We start from the raw sequence: 22,863 nt of genomic DNA, 5'->3' as shown, positions 1-22,863 counted from the left end.
TCCTTTGCTCGGCAGTCACTCTTTCCGAATCATCCGGAATCAACTGACATTGTACATCGGACATTGTCGGGGTTACTCGACACCCTTGTGTAACGAGATGCCAGCCGCCGCGTACAAGGAGAAGGATGCATAGAGGAGGAAGATGAAGGGAAGACCTGTGTTCTGGTTTATAAGAATCGCCGCTGAAACGTGTCCTTGAAAGTGGAAACCGTCGGAGCGCCGGCGCTCGGTCGTCGGCTGCCGTACATCACCGCTAACGCGTAATTTTTCTCGTTAACACGTTAACGGTGTGACACACGAAGTGTCGCGCGATCAACGATTTATGCGCATCGCTCCGGTCCCGCTGAACTTCCGTGAGATTTGACACTTTCACGTCGGTTGTTGAGGTTCCTTCGTTCCGTTCCGTCGACGATCTACGACGAATGTCTCGACGATCGGTTTTCCCTCTTTTTCCATCGTGAGTTTCTTTTCCGGTATTTTTCAGCATTTTTTCATTCATCATCCCGTACAAGACAAGGTCCAAAATTGGACTTCAACATTTTTTTAAGATTTGAGAATATATTTCTTCATCTTCACTCTTTTGTCGACTTATTGGCGCGCGTGCACTCGCGTCTCTTATAGGCCTTTAATTTATTTCTTAACCAAATACGTCTATAGTTTATTTCTTAACCAAATATGTCTATAGTTTTCTGACTCTTATTTAAAAAAAACACACACTATCGCATGAGAAAATTATAGCGCACACAGGATTATACCGCTGGATCGACTCCCCGGTAAAAATAAATCGATTGCCTCACCGTACGCTCGATGCGTCGCGGTGTGTCTCTTGATAAAAAAGCGCGTGCACATACGTCCTTTCGCTTCCGAGGTCTCTCGATCTGCGTAGACGTTTAGAAACCAATGAGCTTCTAATGAAGGTGGAGCTTGCCGCGGAAATCTCCACCTACTCTTAAAACGCTCTATTTCCCTCCGCACTCGTCGGCGAAGAGCGACGGCACAGACCGAGAGAAGATTGAGGAGAACGAGGGGACACATGAGAGAGAACGAGAGAGAGAGTAAGAGCGAGAGGCCGATGAGGACCTTTAAGTATGTCTTAACTCGGCCAAGTCAGTTGGCATCTCGCCGCCCCGAGCAAAATGACGCTTTCATTTTCGAGCGTTTCGTTTGCCACAGCGATCTCGCGACCGAGCATCACGATCGACGCGTCGTAACGACCAGGACGACGTCGTCCTCGTCGTGTCTTTAAATCGCCTGGGGGGGAAGAAAGAACTGTGAACTTGAGGGTTACGTCGTGCATGTGCGCTCATTACGCGAAACTCAACGGTGTGTATGTACGCGTACGTATTCTTCCTCTTTCTCTCTCTCTCCCTCTCTCGCGAGCAGGATCGGGAACGTCAGGGAGTCTGGAGAGGAAAGAAGAACTCTCGGCAAGTTGAGAATGTGAGCGGAAATGGACCCACTCGAGGTCTCAGGTACGTCGGGGGATCTAACGGCCCAAGTTGCAAGGGGGATGAATTAACGAATTCGAGAACTTGGCAATTGACCTTTGGGAAGCTGCTCGCGCTCCAATTGTGCGTAATAAGTGATCGGGGATAAAGCCGATTTTGCGGGAACTCGTTCACGAGAATCACTCGTAGTAACGTCGCGACATTTGACGGTTCAGAGATGCCTCGTGTTCTTCCCTCGATGACCGTTGATTTCACGCGATTAAGTAGCGAATTATTATCATTGCATCGGTTATATCGAACGGCTCTTTTTTAAACGCGTAGAGTCTCGGACGATAACTGGTCGATTCGCAGTTGATTACGCGTCGGGAAAGGGAATAAATGTGAAACACGTCCACTCACGACAGTATCTTCGTAATCGATGATCGCAAAGCTGAGGTAGCGATTCGTGACCGTCGTCGCACGATAAAATGTCAATTGACAAGTGGTGCTCCGCGGTTTGCGGGTTAATAAGCTTAATCGACACTCGATAAGAATCGCCTCAGCTAGGCTATTGGTGGCCCAACGTAAGATTCAAACATGCCACTGGATCTTCGCGAATCTATCGTTGCTCCAGGAAGTTCAATCTGTCGTGTTGCAATGTTCATTCTCGCCGGGGCGTATTTTCGCGACCGCGAACTCAAACCGCAAGTATTCGGAGCGAAACTGATGACTGACGCTCTCCTCCCCTCTCTTCCTCTCTGTTTTCCTCCTTCAAAAACTTTGAATTAAATAATATAATTAAAATAAAATATTCGTAAGGATCGCTTGCAAGAAATTAGCGATGTCAAAAAAAACTCGACGGACACGTTTGCACGTGTTAAATTCAAATCGTAACGCATGTGTTAATTTATCACGTCCGAACGTAACGAATTAACACGTACACTGTGACTTAAACAACAAAATAAAAACAAAGAGTCGCATAAAAAGAGTTTCACAGCCGGATTTATTTATTTATTTAACGGGAAACATCCTTTTGTGTAACAGACGAAGACGCGTCGTGGATCACACGAGTAATTATGCGAATAACAACAATAATGTACTCAGATTTGCGGTGCAATTTTTCGCCCGTCCAATTTTTCCCAATGCGGTTGACTTCTTGCGTGCGTTGTTTACAAATGTTTCATTTCGATCATATTATTTAATTTAGAATTGCCGAAGAAGAAAAAGAGAGAGAGAGAGAGAGAGAGCTGCAATTCTCAGTCTCGTTTTGCGAGTGACAGTAACACACTTAAATTTGCGATGCGTATTCTCGCGATAATCAGCGGAGGACGACGCGATTCTCTTCCCCGGCCGAGTGAACACTCACGGCGACGCGATCGCGACGATAACCGCAACGGACCGCGATCGATCGGCGTGCGTGCGATCGGACGATCCGCGAGCGCGCCCGCAAATTAATCGAAATCGGCACATTTCCCGGACGCGCGAGCACAGCCGCACCGTCGTCGGGGACGGGTTTTTCGACGGCGATACGGCCGAGATATGGACGAGTTTCGAACCGCGGGCTGCCGCGAGCAGCTTTGAGACCGCTGGCACGTGGCCCTAATTGCGCCGTCACGCTCGAGCTCGGAAACGCTTCAATTAACATTTCCCGAGACAAATTACGCATAAACGTGCTGCTACGGTTCCACGTACGCTCGCACGTCGCCGTAAATAATTGTCCTTTAACGACCGCGGGCTCGTNTTTTTTTACCCCCCCCCCCCCGGATCTTCTGATCAACGAAGATTTCGAGATTTGATGTCTTTTTTCTCCTTCTTCTGAAATATGAGAAAATTAGCCGGATTCCGTGGCGAAGAACGACGCGCGAGCACGCGTTTTACGAGCGTCCCGGTCCTCTCTCTGTCTCTCTCTCTCCTTCACGGTGTTTACATTGTAAATATAATATTTCGGTTGTGAGTACACGGTCGGAAATAGAGCGATACAAACACGTTCGTCGCGACGGTGCGTGCCTCTCTTTCTCTCTCTCTCTCGACTTAGCGGCGGCGCATTGCTCGCTTATTCGCGTTACTCGCCGACGCAGCGTCCGCGAATTGGCTTGCGAACTGCCTTCTCATATTTTGAGTTTCTACAATTCCGAGCCTCTCGCTAATATTAAGTTTCTGGCTGATATTCTGAGGTCCGAGCACCGAGTAATCACCGTCGCATGAAATTAAACCGCGACTTCGGCTACGCGCTCGTCCCTCCCGAACTGGCGCGTTCGCAGCGACGAACCGCTATTTTCTTTCTCTTTTGACACGTTCGCGGCCACTTTGATCACTGTTCGCTCTGATACAGCAAGCCGCGAGAAATCATGCCGGAATTGATGCGCGGAATTTCGCGAGAGAGAAGAAACGCGAGGGAGGAACGATTCGCGCGCGCATACGTGAAGCTGTTCCAACCTCAAGTCACCTTTCCTCGCAGGTGAGATTTAAAGCGGAGCATCGCCGCACGATCCGAGACGGGATGCCCGCGTTGCGAAAGCAGCCGGCGATATAAATACGCGGAGGAGAGGCGTTAAAAAATTAAAGAGCCCGCCTTCGCGCGACAGAGGGCGGAGGACTTGGCAATGAAATCGTATTGATTGTCATGTCGGCGTGAGGAAGAGGAAAAAGGCGCGCCGAGAGCGAGGAAAAATGTTAGGTGTGGACGCGGAGCAGCACGGCGCGAACAACAGCGTGATAGTGTCGCAGCTCGCGAATTCGCACGCGCCGCAGGACTTCACGGTCTCGCGCCTCTTGTCCACGCCGACGCACTCCTTGGGTAAGAGAAAACAATTGGAAACGTTATGTAAAGATACATATATATATATATATATGTTACGAAGATATCGGAAATATTATAAAGATATATATTAGATGCTAAATACTAAATTCGAATCTTTGTTTCCTTCTTTCCGACGGGATCGTTTGTGTGCACTGAGAAACTCATTTAGTTGATTCAAACAAAATTCTTGTTTGGACGAACAAATGCTTTGGTTGTGAGAACCAAAGTTTGGTTATCTGAAACAAAAATGAAAAAGGCTCAGAGGACTAAACTTTGATTCTCACAACCAAAACATTTGTTTGCCCATGTCCACACAGATTTTTGTTTAAGTCAATTAAATGAATTTCTCAGTGTTGATGAAAAATTAACAATTGATTAATTAATCCTAGAGTCAGTAAGGCGATTGTGACATATTGCAGCGTGCTAAATATTTGTATATATTTACATATGTATGTATGAAAACATTTTTTACATAAGTTCTCTCTATTTTCTTTTCTCTCCTGATATAGTACAATTAAAAAATATAATCTCTTCAAAAATTGTCTCCTTTAACATTAAATGTTTGATTTTTTACTTAATTTTGTATTTAATATAAATTAAACTTTTATATTTAATATAATTTAATATAATGATTTAATTAATATAAATTAAATCATTATATTATTAATAAAAAGTTATTATATTAAGTATAAATTAGATATTAAATAAATTTTTCACTTAGTATTTAATTTATGTTTAATATATTTGCACTTAACGAGAGAGAGAAAAAGAGAGAGGGTTTCAATGAAATTTCCGTGGCTCTGATCGATTCCTAAATTTTGCGACTTGCATCCCGCAAATGTTGCTCCCCAAATCGATATCCGCAGCGAACGATTTCATCGTGCCCTCGACGTTTAATCCGCGGCTCACGACGCACTTGATTTCATCGAAATCGCGCATTTCCAGTCATGCTGCTCGCATTATGCCGCTTTGATGAACGCTCAAGTATAGTGGAGTCATTCAAAGAATGACCGCGCTTGTATAGCCGAGACCCGCGCGCGCTCCTTTTTTCTCTCTTTTTCCTCTTTTTTTCGGTGCAGACCGTCGTATCGCGAGCGGCATCTTCGACGCTCGTTTCGGTACGGCGGATCGTCGAGAAATAATTTCGTATTCTTCTCGTGGTAGTGTTTTTGCGCGCGCAAGATGTAACTCCGGAGAGTGTGATCGACGTGCCTCCGTTCCGTAAAGTGAGGGGTCTTCTGATACCTCGCTAGTTAGGGGAATTGGTTTTACAGTTTCCCGTGAAATATAATTGTAAAAATCGAGAGGAGATTCGTAATATCGTTTGAAAAAAATGAATAAACCATGCAATTATACATGGAAAAAAATGCTGTTGAATCAATAAAATTTCCAACAGTAATTGGAGTAAATCTTCCTGATTCAATGGCGAATATCATTAAAACTATTATGTTATATGTTAGTTTCAATGATATCGCTATTGAACCAAGAAGATTTATTCCAATTACTGTTGGAAATTCTATTGATTCAACGGCACTTTTTTCCGTGCGTCTGACGTACATAATAATAACATAAATTACGTGATACGAGGGTAAACGACTTTTATATATTGTATTTTTCACATTTTTCGTTCTTTTTAATATATTTTACCAGAAATATTTACAAGATAACATTAAAAAATTTATATTTTGCGTATAATCTTAATTAATGGAAGGATTGATAACGATATGACCGCAAATGGCTACCTAGTGGTAATTGCTTATGGTATTTGATTTATTTGCAGATTGTAACGAGGCTACCTCCGCTGCTGGAAACAGAAGACCCAGGAGAAGCAGAACGACCTTCTCGGCGCAACAGTTGGCCGCGTTGGAGAGGGTATTCGAGAAGACGCATTATCCTGACGCCTTCGTTCGCGAGGAGCTTGCGACCAGGGTGTCCTTAACGGAGGCCAGAGTGCAGGTACGACGGAAAAATATCAAACATGAAATATCGCGATATTTCTGATTTTTTCAACCTTTCATCACGCAGGATTAAAAACATACGAAAGTCGTTATATGAGCTCATTAAACTATAGGTTCATTTATAACGACAATTGTCTGTGAGCGCGCGAAAGAACCTTTGAAACATCCTTTAGACCCGTGGGTTATTCGAAGGGGATGTCCATTGTTGGAAGAATCAAATCAGAATGGCGAGAAAAGGAATTTTCATTTGCATGCTGAGGGTTGCTACACATGAAGCAGTTGTTTAAATTAAAAAAAGAAACCATATAAACATTTGAAATGAGTAAACACTTAATAACGAGATTGTTACGTTATTCAGCAAGATATATATTAGTTACTTATTTTGCCAAATATATATTAGTTACTCATCGTCAAAATGCTCGTGTTATGCCATTATTTTCGGATATATTAAATACAGCGGTCTTTAGTGTGCGCTGTGTAGTGCGGTGACCGAATTCGCTGTTAAATGCGAGAATAAAAAAAAAGGAAATATTTGAATCCGCTCTGTGTACACCGAGCTATCGCCATCCTCGCCGACGCGGTATCTCGCGCGAGGATGGCAGAATGTGGCGGAACGATAAACCGTCTCGAGGGACACATGCGCGCACCACGAGCAGGCAAGCAAGCAACCAACCGATCAACCAGCGGAGCCACCGAGCCAGCGGAGCGCTCTTTGAAGCCGTCTTCCACTCGGCAGGCGAGAAGACCGGCCGTCCGAGAAAGTATCACGATGCGCACATGTGTCACGAGCGCGCGGCATCAGTGACACGAGAGAAAGAAGGACGAAGAGAGGCAGCGGCAGCCGAAGAAGCAGAAGGAGGAAGGGAGGCAGGCGGAAGGTGGAGGTCGCGGACAGCTAGGCAGAAAATCGGAGGAGACAGGTTGTCAGGGCGAAGAGCTATGATTAGCCGGCCAAGGCGCGCGCGCGTCTCCTCTTCGCATCTGCGGGGCTGCGGCCGCCGTCGCCGCCAACGTGCGTGCATCGAGCACGTGTGCGTGTCGCGTCGTCGTTGCTCGATCCGTGCACGTCTGTCTCTCCTTCTGTCTGTCTGTCTGTCTGTCTTTGCGGCGTCGGCTGCCAGGAGCCGTCACGCTGCTCCCGTCTTCGGCCGTGTGCGCCAGAGTCCTTCCGCCTCTCTTCCTCGCTCTTTCCACCCTCCGTGCGACATCTTCGCTTCTTCGACCGACCCTACCAGAAGGAGATACTACTACTTCGCGCTCTGCAACATTGGCAAGTTGGGAAATTTGAATGTTCTCAGCCCTTCCACCTGAATTCCGGGGAGGTGCACCCTACCATGTCTATCTTGGGTTCTCAGATAAAACATGATATTTTTTATTTTCAAATTCTACCGTCTTGGCAAATCTTGATGAATTCTTTCAGAAATCGTTAGAATTAAGGTGGGCACATGTGATATTTACACTGGAAATACTTAGAATACCGTGAATTACAGAGGAGAAGCGTCAAAACACTGACGTAGATACGGCAAACTGACATAGCCATGTTTCTCAGCTGTAAAGTACTGACACCTCACAATTTTCCCTACGAGAACTGTAATAATACGCACAAGAGTACATCCATACGAGGAAGAAACATAGCAGCGAATCACAGAGAGCCGATCACATGGCCTTATTGGGCTTATCTCTCTCCCAAGTGAGGCTCTTTAAGGGCTCGGTTCCAAAACTCTACTCGACGGGTAGGGCAGCATTTAAATGACCAATCGGAAGAAAAAGACTTCGTTATCATGATTGGTTAATGAAATGCTACCCGTCGAATAAAGTTTTGGAACGTAGCCCGGGAGGAAAGTTGATATTGGACGGGGTCAGCGGCGGATTAGCGTCAGGTCCGTAGATTTTTCGTCGGAATAACGCATCTCTCTGCTTGGAGAGCGTGTCGTTTGAGTCCGATTTATTTGTCTTGCTTTAAAGCCAGCTTCGCTAAAGTGACGTGAGACGAAGAACACTGAGGAATCAGGATACACCGGGTATCCAAAGATTCCTCATTGGAGAGAGATGTTTCTAGAAGAAGGCGGGTGCGCGATTCACTTTTCTCGAGAAAGCCGCCGGCAGAAAGCCGCGCGCTCTCTTTATCGGGCCGATTTAATTACACGGAACCGAGGAGGCATCTTCCCTTTGAGTCGGATTTATTTACCTTGCTCCGGGTTTCGACTTGTAGTTCGTATTAATCGGAGATATCGGCATGCTCCTTTCAGAGACCCGGATAGCTCCACCCACGATTACGGCGAAGATGATGTAATAAAATGTATATATAATACGTTGTGATGAACCGAAAGCATAACTCCAAGTAGTTCGGTAGATACGCAAGAGACGAAATCGTCCACGTTGATACGACTGCTCTTAAATATTCAAATCTAAATCTACCTGAGCTCAAGACGAGACGAGTTCTTCCCGATCATGACACCTTGACGGTACTATTTGCTGAGAAATGGTCGCCTGTCACCAACAGATCTCAAGAAAAATGATTTATAACAAAACGGCTCGGACCCTAATTAAGGAGATCCTTCTCGTGTCTAACTGTTCAATCTTGATATTACAATTACAATCGCTAGAAATTTAGAAAGGCTTATGAGAGCCGAACATGGTTGTTGGTACAAATCAATTTTACATATGAAAGGATAAAGGTGTATTTGACAATGTAACGCACGTGTTGACTAATTTTCGTCAGACTTTCAAACGCACGCAGGGGATGTACCTTCCACGTCAAGCCGACCCTGCATTCCAATTGTTAACATTAACAAAACCCCCGAAATACTCCAACTACCAATGAAATAATTAGCGATCGATTCCCCCAAATATCGCGAAAAACGGTGTCTCAGCCAAGGGTGTCGGTAGCGAGATAAATCTACGCTTGCCCGGTCTAACGAGAGCGGCGCGACTGACCACGTGACACCTGCTCACAGGTGTGGTTCCAGAACAGGCGGGCGAAGTTCCGGCGGAACGAGAGGAGTTCGGCCCTGAGTCGCGGCGTCTCCGCCGGCAGAGAGATGGAGACCGCGTTGCCGTTGCGGCCCATCAGGCTGTCGCAGCACGCGGAAGCGAGCGCGCCGGAGCAGACGTCTCAGCAGCCACCTTCGCAGCCTCCACCGCCGCCGTCGGCGCCGGGGACGACCGCCGGCCTGACGTCGCAGTACCCTTACGGCGACTACTGGCGAGCGGCGGCGGCGGCGACGACGCAGCACTACGCGGTGCAGAGCGCGACCACCGGCTGCCACGGCTTCGCCAACGGCGGCCTGGCGAACGTGAGTCTGCCGCCACCGTACCACCATCATCATCATCATCAGGCTGATCACCACATCCACGGCTCGCCGCTCGACGGACCCACCGTGAACGGCCTGAACGCCCTGAGACTACGCGCCCACCCTTACGGCGCGACCTACCCGCCGATGCACGCGAGCATGTGATGCCCCGTTGCTCAGGTCGAGGATCCTCGCCCGGGAGAAGAGAACTCGGTTCCCGCGGCTAAACGGCGACCGGACGAAAGCTCGGCGACGAGGAATGACATCTTCCTCACCGCGATCGAGAACATTCGTGTGAACGTTCAGCATCGATCGTTTCAGTCATCGCGGAAATCCGGCCGCTTAAGGACTCGTTCGGAGTCACTCAATTATTCCGCAGATTTCTATTGTGTTTTTCTAGGTAATAACTGAACGATTCCAATCGTTTCCGAACGAAGTCCCAGTGCAATGCCGCTAGTTCAGCTAGAGTGAACAGGCCTGTGGAACGCGAGCAGTGCGACACTCGAATAGTTGACTCGGTCGGGACAGTTGAGAATGACTGGACCGAGTAGGAACCTCCTGCAGGAGTCTCTGTTCCTACGACCGAGCTTTCGTCCGGTCGCCAGGCAACGGGAAATTCAGTCGCCACCAACGGAGTTGTTTTCTCCGCGCGACGCGATCGAGAACGTTGAGACCGTCGTGGAAATCCGAGGCTCGGCGGGAGCCACGTTGCTCCGAACGAGTTTTGGCCCGCGCATTGTCCTGCTGAGGTATTTTATGAACGTTTTTTTTTTCGCCCATCGAAACCAAAGAGAAGTTTGTGCGGTTGCGAATTCGCGCGTGGATCCCGCCGAGGATCCGAGTCGATCGACAATGGCGGGACACGCAGGGTGCGCGATCGAACAACGGACTGTCGCTGTTGTTGTGAACGTGAAACACAAACGGCCAAACGTCGATCGTACGTGCCTTAATGGGTGAGCATTATTATTAGGTTGAAATTGTAAGTTCTGAACGCACACAGGGTAACGAATAAGTAATTCGTAGCGCTTTCCTCCTCGCCAATCCGACAGGGCGGCGGCGCCTTGAGTCACGAGAGAAAGTATATATCCGAACATCGTTATTAATTAAGTTAACGCAGTTAATACAGAGAAAACGTTATTCTACGAAGTTGCGGCCTTACACACATACAAACAGGTATACATGTAGTATGTATAGATTATAGACGGTAATAGATGAAAAGATAGTACCGTGCAATATATATATTATAAAAACACCGAAGTGTCGGAAAACGTTCACGAGGATGTCTTCTCATCTCTCTCGCGATATATGTAATAAGAAAAGTACAACGTACAGATATACGTAACAAATACTTGTATATAGATATATGTACACATATCGAAATATTGGCACAGGATTAGAATATAGTCAGCTTGCGTACACATTGGTCGCAATCGCCTCTCTCTCTCTCTCTCTCTCTCTCTCTCTCTCTCTCTCTCTCTCTCGCAAATTTTGAGACGTTCTCAATCCTCAGCGGGTACTATGAGGTATCTCGAATATTACGCAGTGCACGTATTGCTTAAATTATTGTTAAAATTTAAAAAAGCCTTACATACAAGATATGATATGATAAAATATCCCTCATAAGTACTTGAATTTTTATCGATCTCTTCTCCAAATAGCAGGATGACGTCTGAAGACGTCTTAACGACGTATCTTAAAGACATATTATGGACGTTAGAGATGTCATTGAGACGTTATTAATACGTCATCTGATGTCATCCTGCTACCTGGGTCTTTTCTTCGCGAAGAAGACCATACAGACTTCATGGTGCGAGTTGCGGTAAGAGTTAAGGTTTATGATGTCCGTTGAGGTTTGAGCATGCATCATCTCAGATCATATAATCTTAAATCGTAACATTAAATACAATACGGTGGACGTGCCAAAGCGACAGAACCGTTCCGAAGAATGCAGCGGAAAGACGCGTGCGAGATGTCTGAGAGCTTCATTGGGCGTCTATCGGGTATCGGTTAAAGAACGTCTTCACGATGTCTCTCTCGGCGGTTCGTGTCGTCTTGGTTGGGATATTCAGGGCCCTGAAATTATGGCACAACTTCAACATCGCGTATAATAAAAGTCAACGTCTCCGTTTTCCATCCATCCATCACTTGAACGCACACATGTGAATCATTACATTCTCCCTCACTATACTGTTACTTGCACGTTCTGCACGACGTTGCTCCAATCGACCTTGGAGGGCACCAGGTAGAAGGCTGGCGCGATCTTGCTGCCGCAGGGGCACTGGCTGCCGGCGATCCAGCTGTAGGAGCCGAGCTTCGTGTTGCACTTGGGACAGTTGAGCTTGCCCTCCACCGCGTGGGTGATGTCGGGCATCCAGGCGAGCGGCTCGACGAAGTAGATCTTGTCGCAGAGTTCGACGCGCGGTTCCTCCCTCTTCTGAAGCAGCTTGTCGCACCCCTCGGCGGCGTCCTTCGCCCCGCTGCTGCTGATGTGCCGCCAGATCTGCTTCTCGCGCGGTGCGTGCGGCAGGATGTTGCTGGCGCTGGCGACGATGCGACGGCATTTCTTGCAACGGTAGACCGTCGGCTCGGGGCGCACCGTCGTAAGCGCCGGGTCCGGCTTCACCAGGTCGATGCAGCTCTGCGGTAAGATACGCGCCTTGCGCACCTTGTCGGCCGCGATCTGCAGCCGGTACATCTTGAACTGCACGTTGCTGTTGTCGACGCCGAAGCCCATGTCCTCGTAGAGGCGCAGCTGCGCCACGAAGCCGGGATTCGGTGCGACGAAGCGCCGCTTCGCCTTCACCGCGTGGAACGCGTCCGCGAAGCTGCTCTCCCGCTTCTTCATCGCGTAAGCAATCACAACGGTGGCGGACCTCGACATGCCGAAGTAACAATGCACCAACACCCGGCCGTTCGACTCCAGGGCGCGGTCGATGAACTCGTACGAGTCCTCGAAGTGTGTGAGCAGGTCCTCGCGCGGCATGTCTGTCACCTGGATGTACTTGGTGATCAAGTTAGGCAGGTGATCCTGGATCTTTCTTGGCAATGGACATGAGTCCACTGTTAGTATGTGAGTTATCGCGACCTCCTTCAGCCAATCAATGTCTGCGGCAGCTGTGAGATTGCCCAAAAAGAGGCCAGGCTCGATTTCATCGAAGCTGCAAGGACCAGCGTCAAAGTCCTCCCTCGTCAGCTTATCCGTGTCGTTCTGCGCCGTCATGTTTGATATCCTGCAAGCACAAACAACGCTACGACAGGTATCTCTAAATTCCAGGTTTTAGGAAACTATGTTGGATGTTAATTTATTCACCATGTATATATAAAATAGTTCAAGTTACTCGTTAGATATTTGGTTTGATTGAGAAGGAAGCTGTGTGAGGTTTTAAATATAACTGTCTGAAAGTTTGCTGCGTGTTTAGTTCTAATTATAGCTTCCTGTAATCCTTATTCCATGAATGTATTGTGTAATAACGGACAAGCTTAAAGTATACTTTTAAATATCATTTTTATTATTGTGTTTATCATGTTTATTATGTTATTTGGAAGTTCTACTTCTGATAATGATCATCGATATAGCACATCCCTAGCATGTATAGTTGAGAATCGCTATTGATTTTGTCTTAACTGGGAAAATGTTTCAAACAGTTGATTTCTTCAATAGATACATAATGCAAAGATATTTTCAATGTATACATAATATAGCTGCGCTTAATGTGTGTTAAGTGTGTAGAATGAATAAAGTATACAGCAATTAGTTGTTGCTGAATGATGCAATGAACAATCAGGCACAAATCAATGGTTGTAAAATATAAAACAAACTTGCCTGGACAAAGAAAGGATTATCCTTGCTGACAAAAACCTACAGTACGATATTAATGGCCATCAAATCTACTTTGGAATCATGCCTTGTAGAGGGACATTAAGCCGTTCATTTAACTCACTTGCTGCGTGGAATTTAATTTAAAATATCTCTAGCAGTAACACCTGTACTACGAATTGTCACTATGACAATCGTCGAGGAAGGTAGGCTCCACTTAAATTTAAAGTTATCGCGAATAATTTTGTTATATTCTGTGATAACGGGCGATATGTGCATTCCAACATGTGTCACAACGCACTCTATGCTCTCTCTCTCTCTCTCACTCACTCTCAATATGGTTTCAAAATTCCCTATGGAAATGCGATATTCGATATATCAATCGATCTTCGTATCTCCTTTTTTGGAAAATCGATTATCTTCTCGATATTTTTAAGTCGATTATCGACCGGCACAAACCAAAAGTTTGAATATATCGAAGTGTCACTGTAGCGCCATTTGCCGTCACTTCCGCTTCGCGCCCAAGGCGGAAGCAGAGTCTCGTGCCGAGAGCTATCTTCTCCGCGCAGGCCGCGGTGCTCCCCGCCGTGCGCGGGATCTCGTCCTCGGGTGCCGCGCGCGGCGTCACAGCTGAGGCGAGGCGAAAAAGAAGCGTTCGCTTCGCCGTCTGAGTTGCGAGCGTGAGTCAGCAGAGAGCAGTTGAGAGCAAGCAGTAGCGAGAGTTAGTAGCGAGAGTTATGAGCGAGAAGCGGTAGAGAGTAGAGTTGTAAGCGGTGGAGAGCGTAGAGACTGTAATAGAGTTGGCGAGAAGTCTGTAGGAGAGAAGAGCGCGGAATAAAGACGTTGGAAGAGGAAAAAGCGAGTCAAGTCATTCTGACCCCGTCTGCACCTTCGTTGCTCCCGTTCGGCGTTTGTGGGGAGGCCAAGAAGCGGAGCAAACCAAACTGGTCGCCCCCACAAGCTGGTGACCCCGACGTGATCACCTCAATTGGTGACTCCGTTACGAGAATTTCGCGGAGCAAGCCGCGGAAAGCCGAGCAAGCAACGTCAGCCATTTTCTTTTTCTCTTCTCGAACGTTCCAAACGGCAAGACTACGTCGCAGAGACGTGGCTTCGCGCCTCCGCGTCGAGGCAGACCCTCGCCGCCGCCTACGTTAAGAGATCGCGTATTACGCGATCGCCAAAGTCGAGGTCGAGCCGGAGGCCGTCCGCCGGCCAACTCTGCCGTCGCCACACGCGTCGCACGTGCTCGCGCCTGCGCCGCCATTCCGCCGCCGTCGCAGCCGCCATTTTGCGTAGCGTCCGAACAGGAGCACTCCGCTCGCGCGCGCGATACCGCTGCCCTGCCAGAGCGGCATTCGGGCAGCCCGCCACTTTTAGGATTCGCCGCCCAGCCTCGTCCTTCGGACCCGGAGGCGCTCATCGCCAGGTTTGCACTCCTGCCATTCTCTGAGAATCGCCCGGAAGCCGCGGATACACCGGTCTGTCCGGGAGCCGCAATCGAGCCACGCGACCTATTCAGGACCAGTCTCTTCGCCGCAGCCAACGACTCCTCAACAGCGAGCACAATCGCTTCCACCAACGCGGAAGACACCGAAGCCCCTGCCGAGATAGGCATCCGGCCAACGAGCCGCAAGAAAACCATGTCTCATTCGCAGGAACAGCTACCTACCCTATGGAGGAAGCACCCGGTGGCCTGGTTCACCCAAGCAGACATCTTTTTTGCTGTGAACGAGATAACCGCAGACCAAGACAAATACTCCAGACTGGTAAAAGCTCTAGACCCGGCGACAGTTGACGACCTCGCCGATGCGCTTGCTGATCCTCCTAACGACAACAGGTATGCGCATCTCAAAAAGCAAATTATAGCTAGATTAACAGATTCTAAGGAACAGCTACAGAAGCTGTTCTCGGGTTTGTCGCTGGGCAACAAAAAACCATCCCAGCTGTGGAGAGAAATGAAAACTCTCGCTGGCTCCAGTCTCACCGAGGATAGCCTCAGAGTCAAATGGCTTTCCTTCGCATCTTCAAGAGATCCAGCCTGGACGAGATACTGGAAGCCGCGGACGAGCTCATGTGCAACCCACCACAGGTTCTGGCCATTCAGAAACCTCCCTCGAGTTTTCCAGAGTCAGTCGCTGCAGTGCAGCTGAATCAATTAACGCAAGAAGTCGCTTCACTTAGACTCACCGTAGAGCGTCTCTCGGTTTCTAACAAACAGCTACTAGAACTAGTTCAACGCAATCATAGTTCCGATTCCAGAAGCGGACGCACCAGATCGCCTTCTCGCAACCGTATACGCCCAGTATCCACAGGACCACAGGACTGGTGCCATTTCCACCGCAAGTTCGGAACCAGCGCCTACGTTTGCAGAGCACCATGCAGCTTTGCGCAAAACCAGCTGAGTAAGCAGGGAAACTGTTAGCACCTCCGCAGCAGGCGTCGGAGGTGACGGACACAGCTCTAGAAATTCGCCTGCTTATCCGTGATGGTAATCTTAAGATAGACTTTCTGGTAGACTGCGGGTCGACAACGTCAATCCTGCCATACCATCCAAGAATAGCTAGCGAGCCGAGCGGGACGCAGATGCTGTATGCAGCCAACCGATCGCCAATTCCAACTTATGGGACTCGCCAGCTGAAACTCAACCTCGGTCTTCGGAGAGACTTTGTCTGGGAGTTTGTAATAGCTGATGTTTCACACGCTCTCTTAGGTGCAGACTTCCTGAAAGAATACGGTCTCCTTCCAGACATTAAGCACCAGAAGTTGATCGACCCCCTTACAGGTCTTGAAACGAGGGGCATTCTCCGAGAGACAACTCTCTACTCCGTCTCGACCATCGAAGACCTAGGTCCACGAGATGCTCAGGTGGCAGAGAAATATGCAGCACTTCTGCAGGAGTTCGCAGAAATTTCGAACTGCAATACAGTTCCAGCGGTCAACTCCAACCTGCCAGTACAACATCGGATCCTAACCAAAGGCCCTCCAAGTTTCGAGCGCCCTAGACGTCTCCTTGGGGAGAAGCTCACAGGAGCCAGAGCTGCCTTTCAGAGCCTGCTTAATCGGGGCATTGTAAGACCCTCCGACAGCCAGTGGGCCAGCCCTCTCCACCTCGTGCCAAAAGCAGAGGTCTGGAGGGTAACCGGAGATTACAGAAGGCTCAACAGCAGCACCATTCCGGACCGGTACCCACTGCCAGTAATAGAAGACCTCCTTCAGGAGAGCCAAGGACGGGTTTTCTCGGTCATAGACCTCCACAAGGCTTTTTGCCAGATCCCCATAACTCCTAAGGATGTGAAAAAGACCGCCGTTACCACGTCTTTTGGTCTTTTCGAATTTTTAGGCACACCTCTAGGCCTCCGTAACGCAGCCCAGACGATGCAGCGCACAATGGACCAGCTCTTCCGAAAGCTGCCTTTCGCCAAGGTCTACATAGATGACATCCTAATTGCCTCAAAGAGCCATGAGGAACATCTGGAGCATCTGAGGCGAACCTTCCTCATCCTACGCCAAGCAGGTTTTAAAGTCAACCTGGCCAAATGTGCGCTTGGAAAATCCCAGGTCACCTACCTGGGGTACCAACTTTCAGCGGAAGGATTCCAGCCTCCGCAGGACAAAATTAGGGCAATATTGGCATTTCCTAAGCCTTCTACAGCGTCTGAGCTAAGACGGTTCCTGGGAATAATCAATTATTATCGTAGATGCGTTCACCGGGCAGCACAGGCACAGGCCCCCCTGCACGACCTCCTCAAAGGACTTGCAAAAAAAGCCAAGCTTATCTGGACCCCTCCGGCAACCCAGGCTTTTGAGCGGTGCAAGGAGGATATTGCAGAGGCCGTCTGCACTACCTTTTTCAGGCCCGACGCTCCGATTGCTCTTCGCACAGACGCGTCAACTACGGCGATTGGTGCCAGCCTGGAGCAGCAGCAGCCGAATGGATCTTGGCGCCCTCTAGGATTTTTCTCTCGCAAGCTCGACTCAACCCAGTCGAAATACAGCACCTACGATAGGGAGCTCTTGGCTGTCCACGACGCTATTAAACATTTTGAAAGAATCCTGGAGGGACACCCGTTCACCATTTACACGGACCATCGGCCTCTGACCTTCGCCGCAATCCAGCCGGCAGCGAAGGCCTCGCCCAGGCAAGCTAGACAATTAGGTTTATATTACGTTTTAACTCCCAGCTGGTCTACACCAAGGGAGAAAACAATATCGTCGCAGACGCTTTGTCGCGGCCGTCCGATCCGCCAACGCAGGAGACAAGAACAAGAGGTTCCAGCCTCACCACTCGGCCGCGAGCCAGCATCGCCACAATCTCGATGCCGTCCGCGCTCAGCCTGGCGGCCCAACTTGCAGAGCAACCCGCCACTCCGCCACAACTTGCGGAGCAGCCCGCCTTATCTCCACCTATTAGAGCCAAATCAGTATCGTTTCCGGCCATGCCGGTCACTGGGGGGGGGAGTGGTTGTAGCGCCATTTGCCGTCACTTCCGCTTCGCGCCCAAGGTGGAAGCAGAGTCTCGTGCCGAGAGCTATCTTCTCCGCGCAGGCCGCGGTGCTCCCCGCCGTGCGCGGGATCTCGTCCTTGGGTGCCGCGCGCGGCGCTACAGCTGAGGCGAGGCGAAAAAGAAGCGTTCGCTTCGCCGTCTGAGTTGCGAGCGTGAGTCAGCAGAGAGCAGTTGAGAGCAAGCAGTAGCGAGAGTTAGTAGCGAGAGTTAATAGCGAGAGACTGAGAGCAGAGAGAAGCATGAGAGAGTTGAGCGAGAAGCGGTAGAGAGTAGAGTTGTAAGCGGTGGAGAGCGTAGAGACTGTAATAGAGTTGGCGAGAAGTCTGTAGGAGAGAAGAGCGCGGAATAAAGACGTTGGAAGAGGAAAAAGCGAGTCAAGCCATTCTGACCCCGCCTGCACCTTCGTTGCTCCCGTTCGGCGTTTGTGGGGAGGCCAAGAAGCGGAGCAAACCAAACTGGTCGCCCCCACATCACTACACTTTCCGTTATGTGTACACTCAATATTATATTAACTCGGAAAAATCTATATTTACTCGTCAAACAATTTTGAAGTTTTTCCTATGTACTTAACCCTGTAAAGTCGGATTTTGCAATTCAGACCCTGAACATTTATAATAAATAAAGATACAGATTTGTGCTGCACTCTAAGTCGTACACTCGCGGTACTTGGAGTGCAGTATGAAAAAGTCAGAAAAATGATTTCAAACTTTGTGATTCGTACAACTTGAAAATACAAAATTTAACTGCATTATCCTTAAATTGTATTACGGCCTTGATTTTTCACGATAGATAGTGGTGTCTCGTAACGAAATCATCGAAATTAAATTAAAATCAAATTATCGGGTTTAATGTAGAAGCGGCGTGCGACGTAGGTATTCAATAAGGAAATATATTTTTTGGAAACGAAAGTTTCCACTGCCAGCTATAATCCTTAAAAAATCAATTCTCCTATTCGATATAAGATTGTTTCGTGTCGGATTTATAGGATGCGCAGTGTGAATACCGCATAAATATAATAACGGGTCTTCTCGTAAAGTGCGATTAATACTCGGCAAGAGAGACTATTGGTCTGTTCTTTATAATTGAACTGGCTACCCTAGTTCAAGAAATTTATATGCGCATTGAAAGGTATGGAGCGTACGTACAAAATTCTTACGCCGTACATGCGACGTAACTTGCGTCACTCAATCAAATCCGCCGTGGATAATTGAAACGATTTGATTGGTTGACGCAAGTTTACGCAACGCGACGTACACTTTACCACTTTCTATATCGAATCCTATGCGAAGCATTAAAATAGTATTGTGTATCATCGAGATTTATTGATAAAATATACAACTCTATATTTTTTTATTAAAAATATTTTCTCTTTGTAAATTTTCTCAGCACCCGTATAATTGCGCAGACTCGGTATACTCTTCACCACATTAAAGCTTGCGTTGCTTCAGCTTAATTAAACACTTTCCATCATATTGTTTTAGTTTAACCGATTGTTCCGCAGGATAATGTTTTCATTGCGATACTATTAGCCAGCACATTCTACGTCAATTTTGCGTGGAATAAAGAACGGTGAAGTAACTTAACGTAGCACTCAACAACTGCAACAGAACATCTGTCTAAAATATATCTCGTTCAGCCTTATTACGCGATTATGGTTACGTGATATATTTCTCATGTTTCTTTACCGAAGCGACGCCTTCCATAGATGCCACGAAGAACACACCGAGATGCACAGTATAAGCTCTCATACTCCTCTGCAACAGGAACAGTATCATTTTCTGTATGTGTACAGGAGCTAAGTACCATTTAACGTTATATCTACAAAGAGACAACGATATAATATAAATGATCAATTTTAATCGTAAATATCGTGGCGATCCTACATATCGCGCATATATTTATCGAATTCTTCAAGTTTCTTAGAGTGAAATCTCCTAACTCAAAACGAGTGAAAATTCATACGTAGCAATGATAAAACTACTGCCACTCGAAATTATAAGAATAAGTATTTGTCTGACAACTAATGTGAATTATTAATTAATAAGAAAGAATGTTTTATCAAATGATTTTGAGTTTCGATTAGATTTCCAATTTATTACTATAATGATGGTATATCAGGTAAATTTTTGTTCAGTCGCGAATGAAATTTTTCTTAGCGCGCGATTTAGAGTGGAAGAATTTTGTCTATATAAATGAAAAATCTTTAATTATGAGCGATTCAGTTGTTAATCCGAAATCCGTACCTTCGAAATTTCTTGGAGTGGAATCTCACTCAATATAAATGAAAAGTGACAGTATTTCCATTCGAGGCGAAATACTGTCATTTGAAATCACAAGAATCAACGTTTCACTCAAACTTAGAATAGATTCTGACTTCATATGAGTGAATATTTTTCTGTGACGCTGTGACCGATTCACTCTTTTATTTTTAGTGAAAATATACACTCAACTATTCAGGGTAGAAAATTCACTCTATATAAGTAAAAAGTCGGAAAAGTTGAATTCAAGTGATATGGCAGTTACTCTATTTTTCGATTGAGATCTCACTCAAAAAATTAAGAGAACAATTATGTATACAAAGGGAACGTATTTCTTACACAGTGACGAACACGTAATTATCATGATCTGTAATTTCCTGCCCGATGTAATTGCTTATAAACAGGTACAACATATAAAGAATTAGAAAGAGACAGGGCAAAATTATTTGTTCGTTCTCACGTTTGGATGACGCCGTTTGATAAACCTAAAATAGACAGCTTCGTAATTTTCGCTTATCTTTTGTTAAATTATTTTCCAAATGAACGTATTTGTCGCTTGGGTGTTATTTCGCATTGCGCCACACTAAAGCGTTTTGTTAATTAACACGTTGACTGCCATGCTGATTCTCATTGCTTATTTCTCAACGCCCAAGTAAGATTTGAATTATCAAAAATGAGAAAAAATAAAAAGCATTTCACGATGTTTATATATAATACGATCTATATATAATAGTTGATTTGTTTCATTGGCTATATACTTAATTTGTAGTGTGCAATTGGCTATGTTTTATACATAAATTAGTGAGGCATGACAAAATTATAGCGTTTGTCACATTGGTAATCCATTTGGCTGTGAACATGTTAAGGACGTGTTTGTGTTTAAAAGTGATTATCGCTAACTCACTCGGAAGATATTCAGACTCAGACAAATCACACAGTCGATTATCATGAGAGAAAACATTATCTTAAATCTGGAAATTGACGACTCGGAGAACCTTCAGAATGAAGACAGTATTACTTTGAGCGTATCATACGCGTACTGACAACCCTGCACGAACCTTAAAGCTGTACGATGCATATCAATGCCATTAACCAATTCCTTGGCAATCAAATTGCTCTGTTTTAGAGGATCTTTTACTGGGAAACTGATTTTCATAGCCCGATCGATGCGGTAGCTGCAATTAATTTCTTGGTTCCGATCACATTGTCCCCCGTGAATTGGCTTGAAAAGAATAATGAAAAACAGACGACAACGAAATTTAAAGCGAACGCACGAAAATTAAATTAAATTAAATATATTAAACTAAAGATTAAACTCAAGATTAAAATTAGAAACTGGATAAAGTGAAGCAAATTACATTCATAGTCCAATATTTTTAGGTGAGACGTCTTTTCAGTCTTTATTTCCTCACCTGGCGATTTTAAACATGCCGCAGGCATGTTGAAGATATCCAATGATTGTTGTGCCGCTCCCTATCATTACAATCATTCCCACACACATAGCTGCGCTGACATGTAGCAAGATCAAATAGAAATATCTATCTATATCATCAGGATCAATAAAGTATTCAGTCTCGAAATGCCACTTATATAATGAATATTCACTTCGGCATAATAGGGTATTGAAGATATGAGATGATGACGACATTATAATTGAGCCGACGAAGAATGTACCAACTACTAAGGAATACTTTAAAAATCAATACAAGTGATAAGCAAATATCTACCTATATTGGCATGCACACGTACTCGTTATTTGGCTTTAAATAGATCGTATAGTTCATTGTACATACGTATGATGAACTACTGAAGATAAAATTGTGTTTATTACTTACTTGTCAATTTAAATGTATAATTTTTCGTGTTGAGTCCATACCGTTTCAAAATAGCAATTTCATTCTCATCTCTCAGTTCATCGTAGATGCACTGTAGTTGCTCCATTAAGCATTTTATCTTTAACATGTCAACAATCTAGTCTACGTTCTACGCTGTTTCGCGTTGTGAGATTCGGAAAAAATTGTCGTATACGAGGGAAGTTGCAAGGATAAAATACACTTTTTAAAAAATAACAAAAATATGCTATTTATTTAATTAAAAAATAGTATATGTGAAAATGTGAGTGAAAAAAGGGACTTTCTTTTTATTTCTTAACACAATGCCCGGGTAGGATAGAAGAGGATGCAATTCGGGTAATTCGTGAAGCAACATGATCGCACGAAACATTATTTTTGGAACTTCTCTCGTATAAAAGTTTAAATATCAGATATATTTTTATGGCAATAAAGGTGTACGATAAAAATTGGACATACTGTTCCAATGTTAATCCAAAGCGCACTGTACAGAATCACGAATATCATATAGAAAGACACGGAAGAGATAACGTCGATGACAAACTCACTACTGCGTTTTGCGGTCATAAATGTTGTAAGCTGTGTGCAATAAATTTAATGCAGCAACATTATTACTAGGTATTTATTCCTTCAATGTCGATTGTCAGATAATAAGTCTAACAGAAACAGCTGCTTTCTTACGATGCCGTAGTTCCACGTAAGAACTCATATTTCATAATAGCGCGAATTTCCGACTGTTCCATTTTCAACAAAATTAATTTTTAAGAAAAGATTTTAATATTTTTTAGAGCTTACAATGATTTCTTTAAACAGGCGAGATATGTAACTTTCCAACAAAAAAAAACAGAACGGTAATATATTAAGCCAATGTCAAATAATAAGCTCTCAGAGTTGGCAATATTATTATCTACAAATTTCATCCTTGCCAACCTAATATATATCTCATTGCATCA

At 45.8% G+C, this 22,863-nt stretch overlaps 2 protein-coding genes across 9 annotated transcripts; one reads left to right on the top strand and one right to left on the bottom strand.

Annotated features, from left to right (window-relative positions):
• Window positions 1-1,005: 1,005 nt before the first annotated feature.
• Window positions 1,006-10,896, top strand: LOC106749638 (paired mesoderm homeobox protein 2-like). Of its 2 annotated transcripts, XM_014629304.1 has the most exons (4): window positions 1,009-1,472; window positions 3,886-4,224; window positions 6,008-6,183; window positions 9,143-10,896. In XM_014629304.1, the coding sequence occupies exons 2-4, from the start codon at window positions 4,098-4,100 to the stop codon at window positions 9,641-9,643; spliced, it is 804 nt and encodes a 267-aa protein (XP_014484790.1). In that variant the 5' UTR covers window positions 1,009-1,472; window positions 3,886-4,097; the 3' UTR covers window positions 9,644-10,896. The 2 variants fall into 2 exon arrangements, with proteins under 2 accessions (XP_014484791.1, XP_014484790.1); XM_014629305.1 differs by lacking the exon at window positions 3,886-4,224 and having other exon boundaries at window positions 1,006-1,472.
• Window positions 10,560-22,619, bottom strand: LOC106749637 (dual specificity protein phosphatase 12-like). 7 transcript variants are annotated; one of them, XM_014629303.1, is made up of 4 exons: window positions 13,420-13,623; window positions 13,302-13,337; window positions 11,677-12,708; window positions 10,560-11,551 (listed from the first exon to the last, which is right to left on the bottom strand). In XM_014629303.1, the coding sequence occupies exons 3-4, from the start codon at window positions 12,696-12,698 to the stop codon at window positions 11,461-11,463; spliced, it is 1,113 nt and encodes a 370-aa protein (XP_014484789.1). In that variant the 5' UTR covers window positions 12,699-12,708; window positions 13,302-13,337; window positions 13,420-13,623; the 3' UTR covers window positions 10,560-11,460. The 7 variants fall into 7 exon arrangements, with proteins under 7 accessions (XP_014484789.1, XP_014484783.1, XP_014484782.1 ...); XM_014629297.1 differs by lacking the exons at window positions 13,302-13,337; window positions 13,420-13,623 and adding an exon at window positions 21,119-22,619 and having other exon boundaries at window positions 11,673-12,708; XM_014629296.1 differs by lacking the exons at window positions 13,302-13,337; window positions 13,420-13,623 and adding an exon at window positions 21,119-22,615.
• Window positions 22,620-22,863: the final 244 nt, after the last annotated feature.

Source organism: Dinoponera quadriceps, unplaced genomic scaffold (genome assembly GCF_001313825.1).
Source record: "Dinoponera quadriceps isolate SergipeBrazil2010 unplaced genomic scaffold, ASM131382v1 scaffold4133, whole genome shotgun sequence".
Classification (NCBI taxonomy): Eukaryota; Metazoa; Arthropoda; class Insecta; order Hymenoptera; family Formicidae; genus Dinoponera; species Dinoponera quadriceps.
Note: the sequence above shows the minus strand (reverse complement) of the source record. Positions and strands in the feature narration are given on the sequence as shown.

What these genes read in the sequence shown, in the direction of transcription:
- LOC106749638 (XM_014629304.1), top strand. Translation starts at nt 4,098, where the DNA reads ATGTTAGGTGTGGACGCGGAGCAGCACGGCGCGAACAACAGCGTGATA. An exon ending in CACGCCGACGCACTCCTTGG is followed by an intron (nt 4,225 to 6,007) that starts GTAAGAGAAAAC and finishes ATTTATTTGCAG; the next exon opens with ATTGTAACGAGGCTACCTCC. An exon ending in TAACGGAGGCCAGAGTGCAG is followed by an intron (nt 6,184 to 9,142) that starts GTACGACGGAAA and finishes ACCTGCTCACAG; the next exon opens with GTGTGGTTCCAGAACAGGCG.
- LOC106749637 (XM_014629296.1), bottom strand. Translation starts at nt 21,216, where the DNA reads ATGAAAATCAGTTTCCCAGTAAAAGATCCTCTAAAACAGAGCAATTTG. An exon ending in ATGCATCGTACAGCTTTAAG is followed by an intron (nt 12,709 to 21,118) that starts GTTCGTGCAGGG and finishes TTGTGCTTGCAG; the next exon opens with GATATCAAACATGACGGCGC. An exon ending in AGCAACGTCGTGCAGAACGT is followed by an intron (nt 11,552 to 11,676) that starts GCAAGTAACAGT and finishes CCATAATTTCAG; the next exon opens with GGCCCTGAATATCCCAACCA.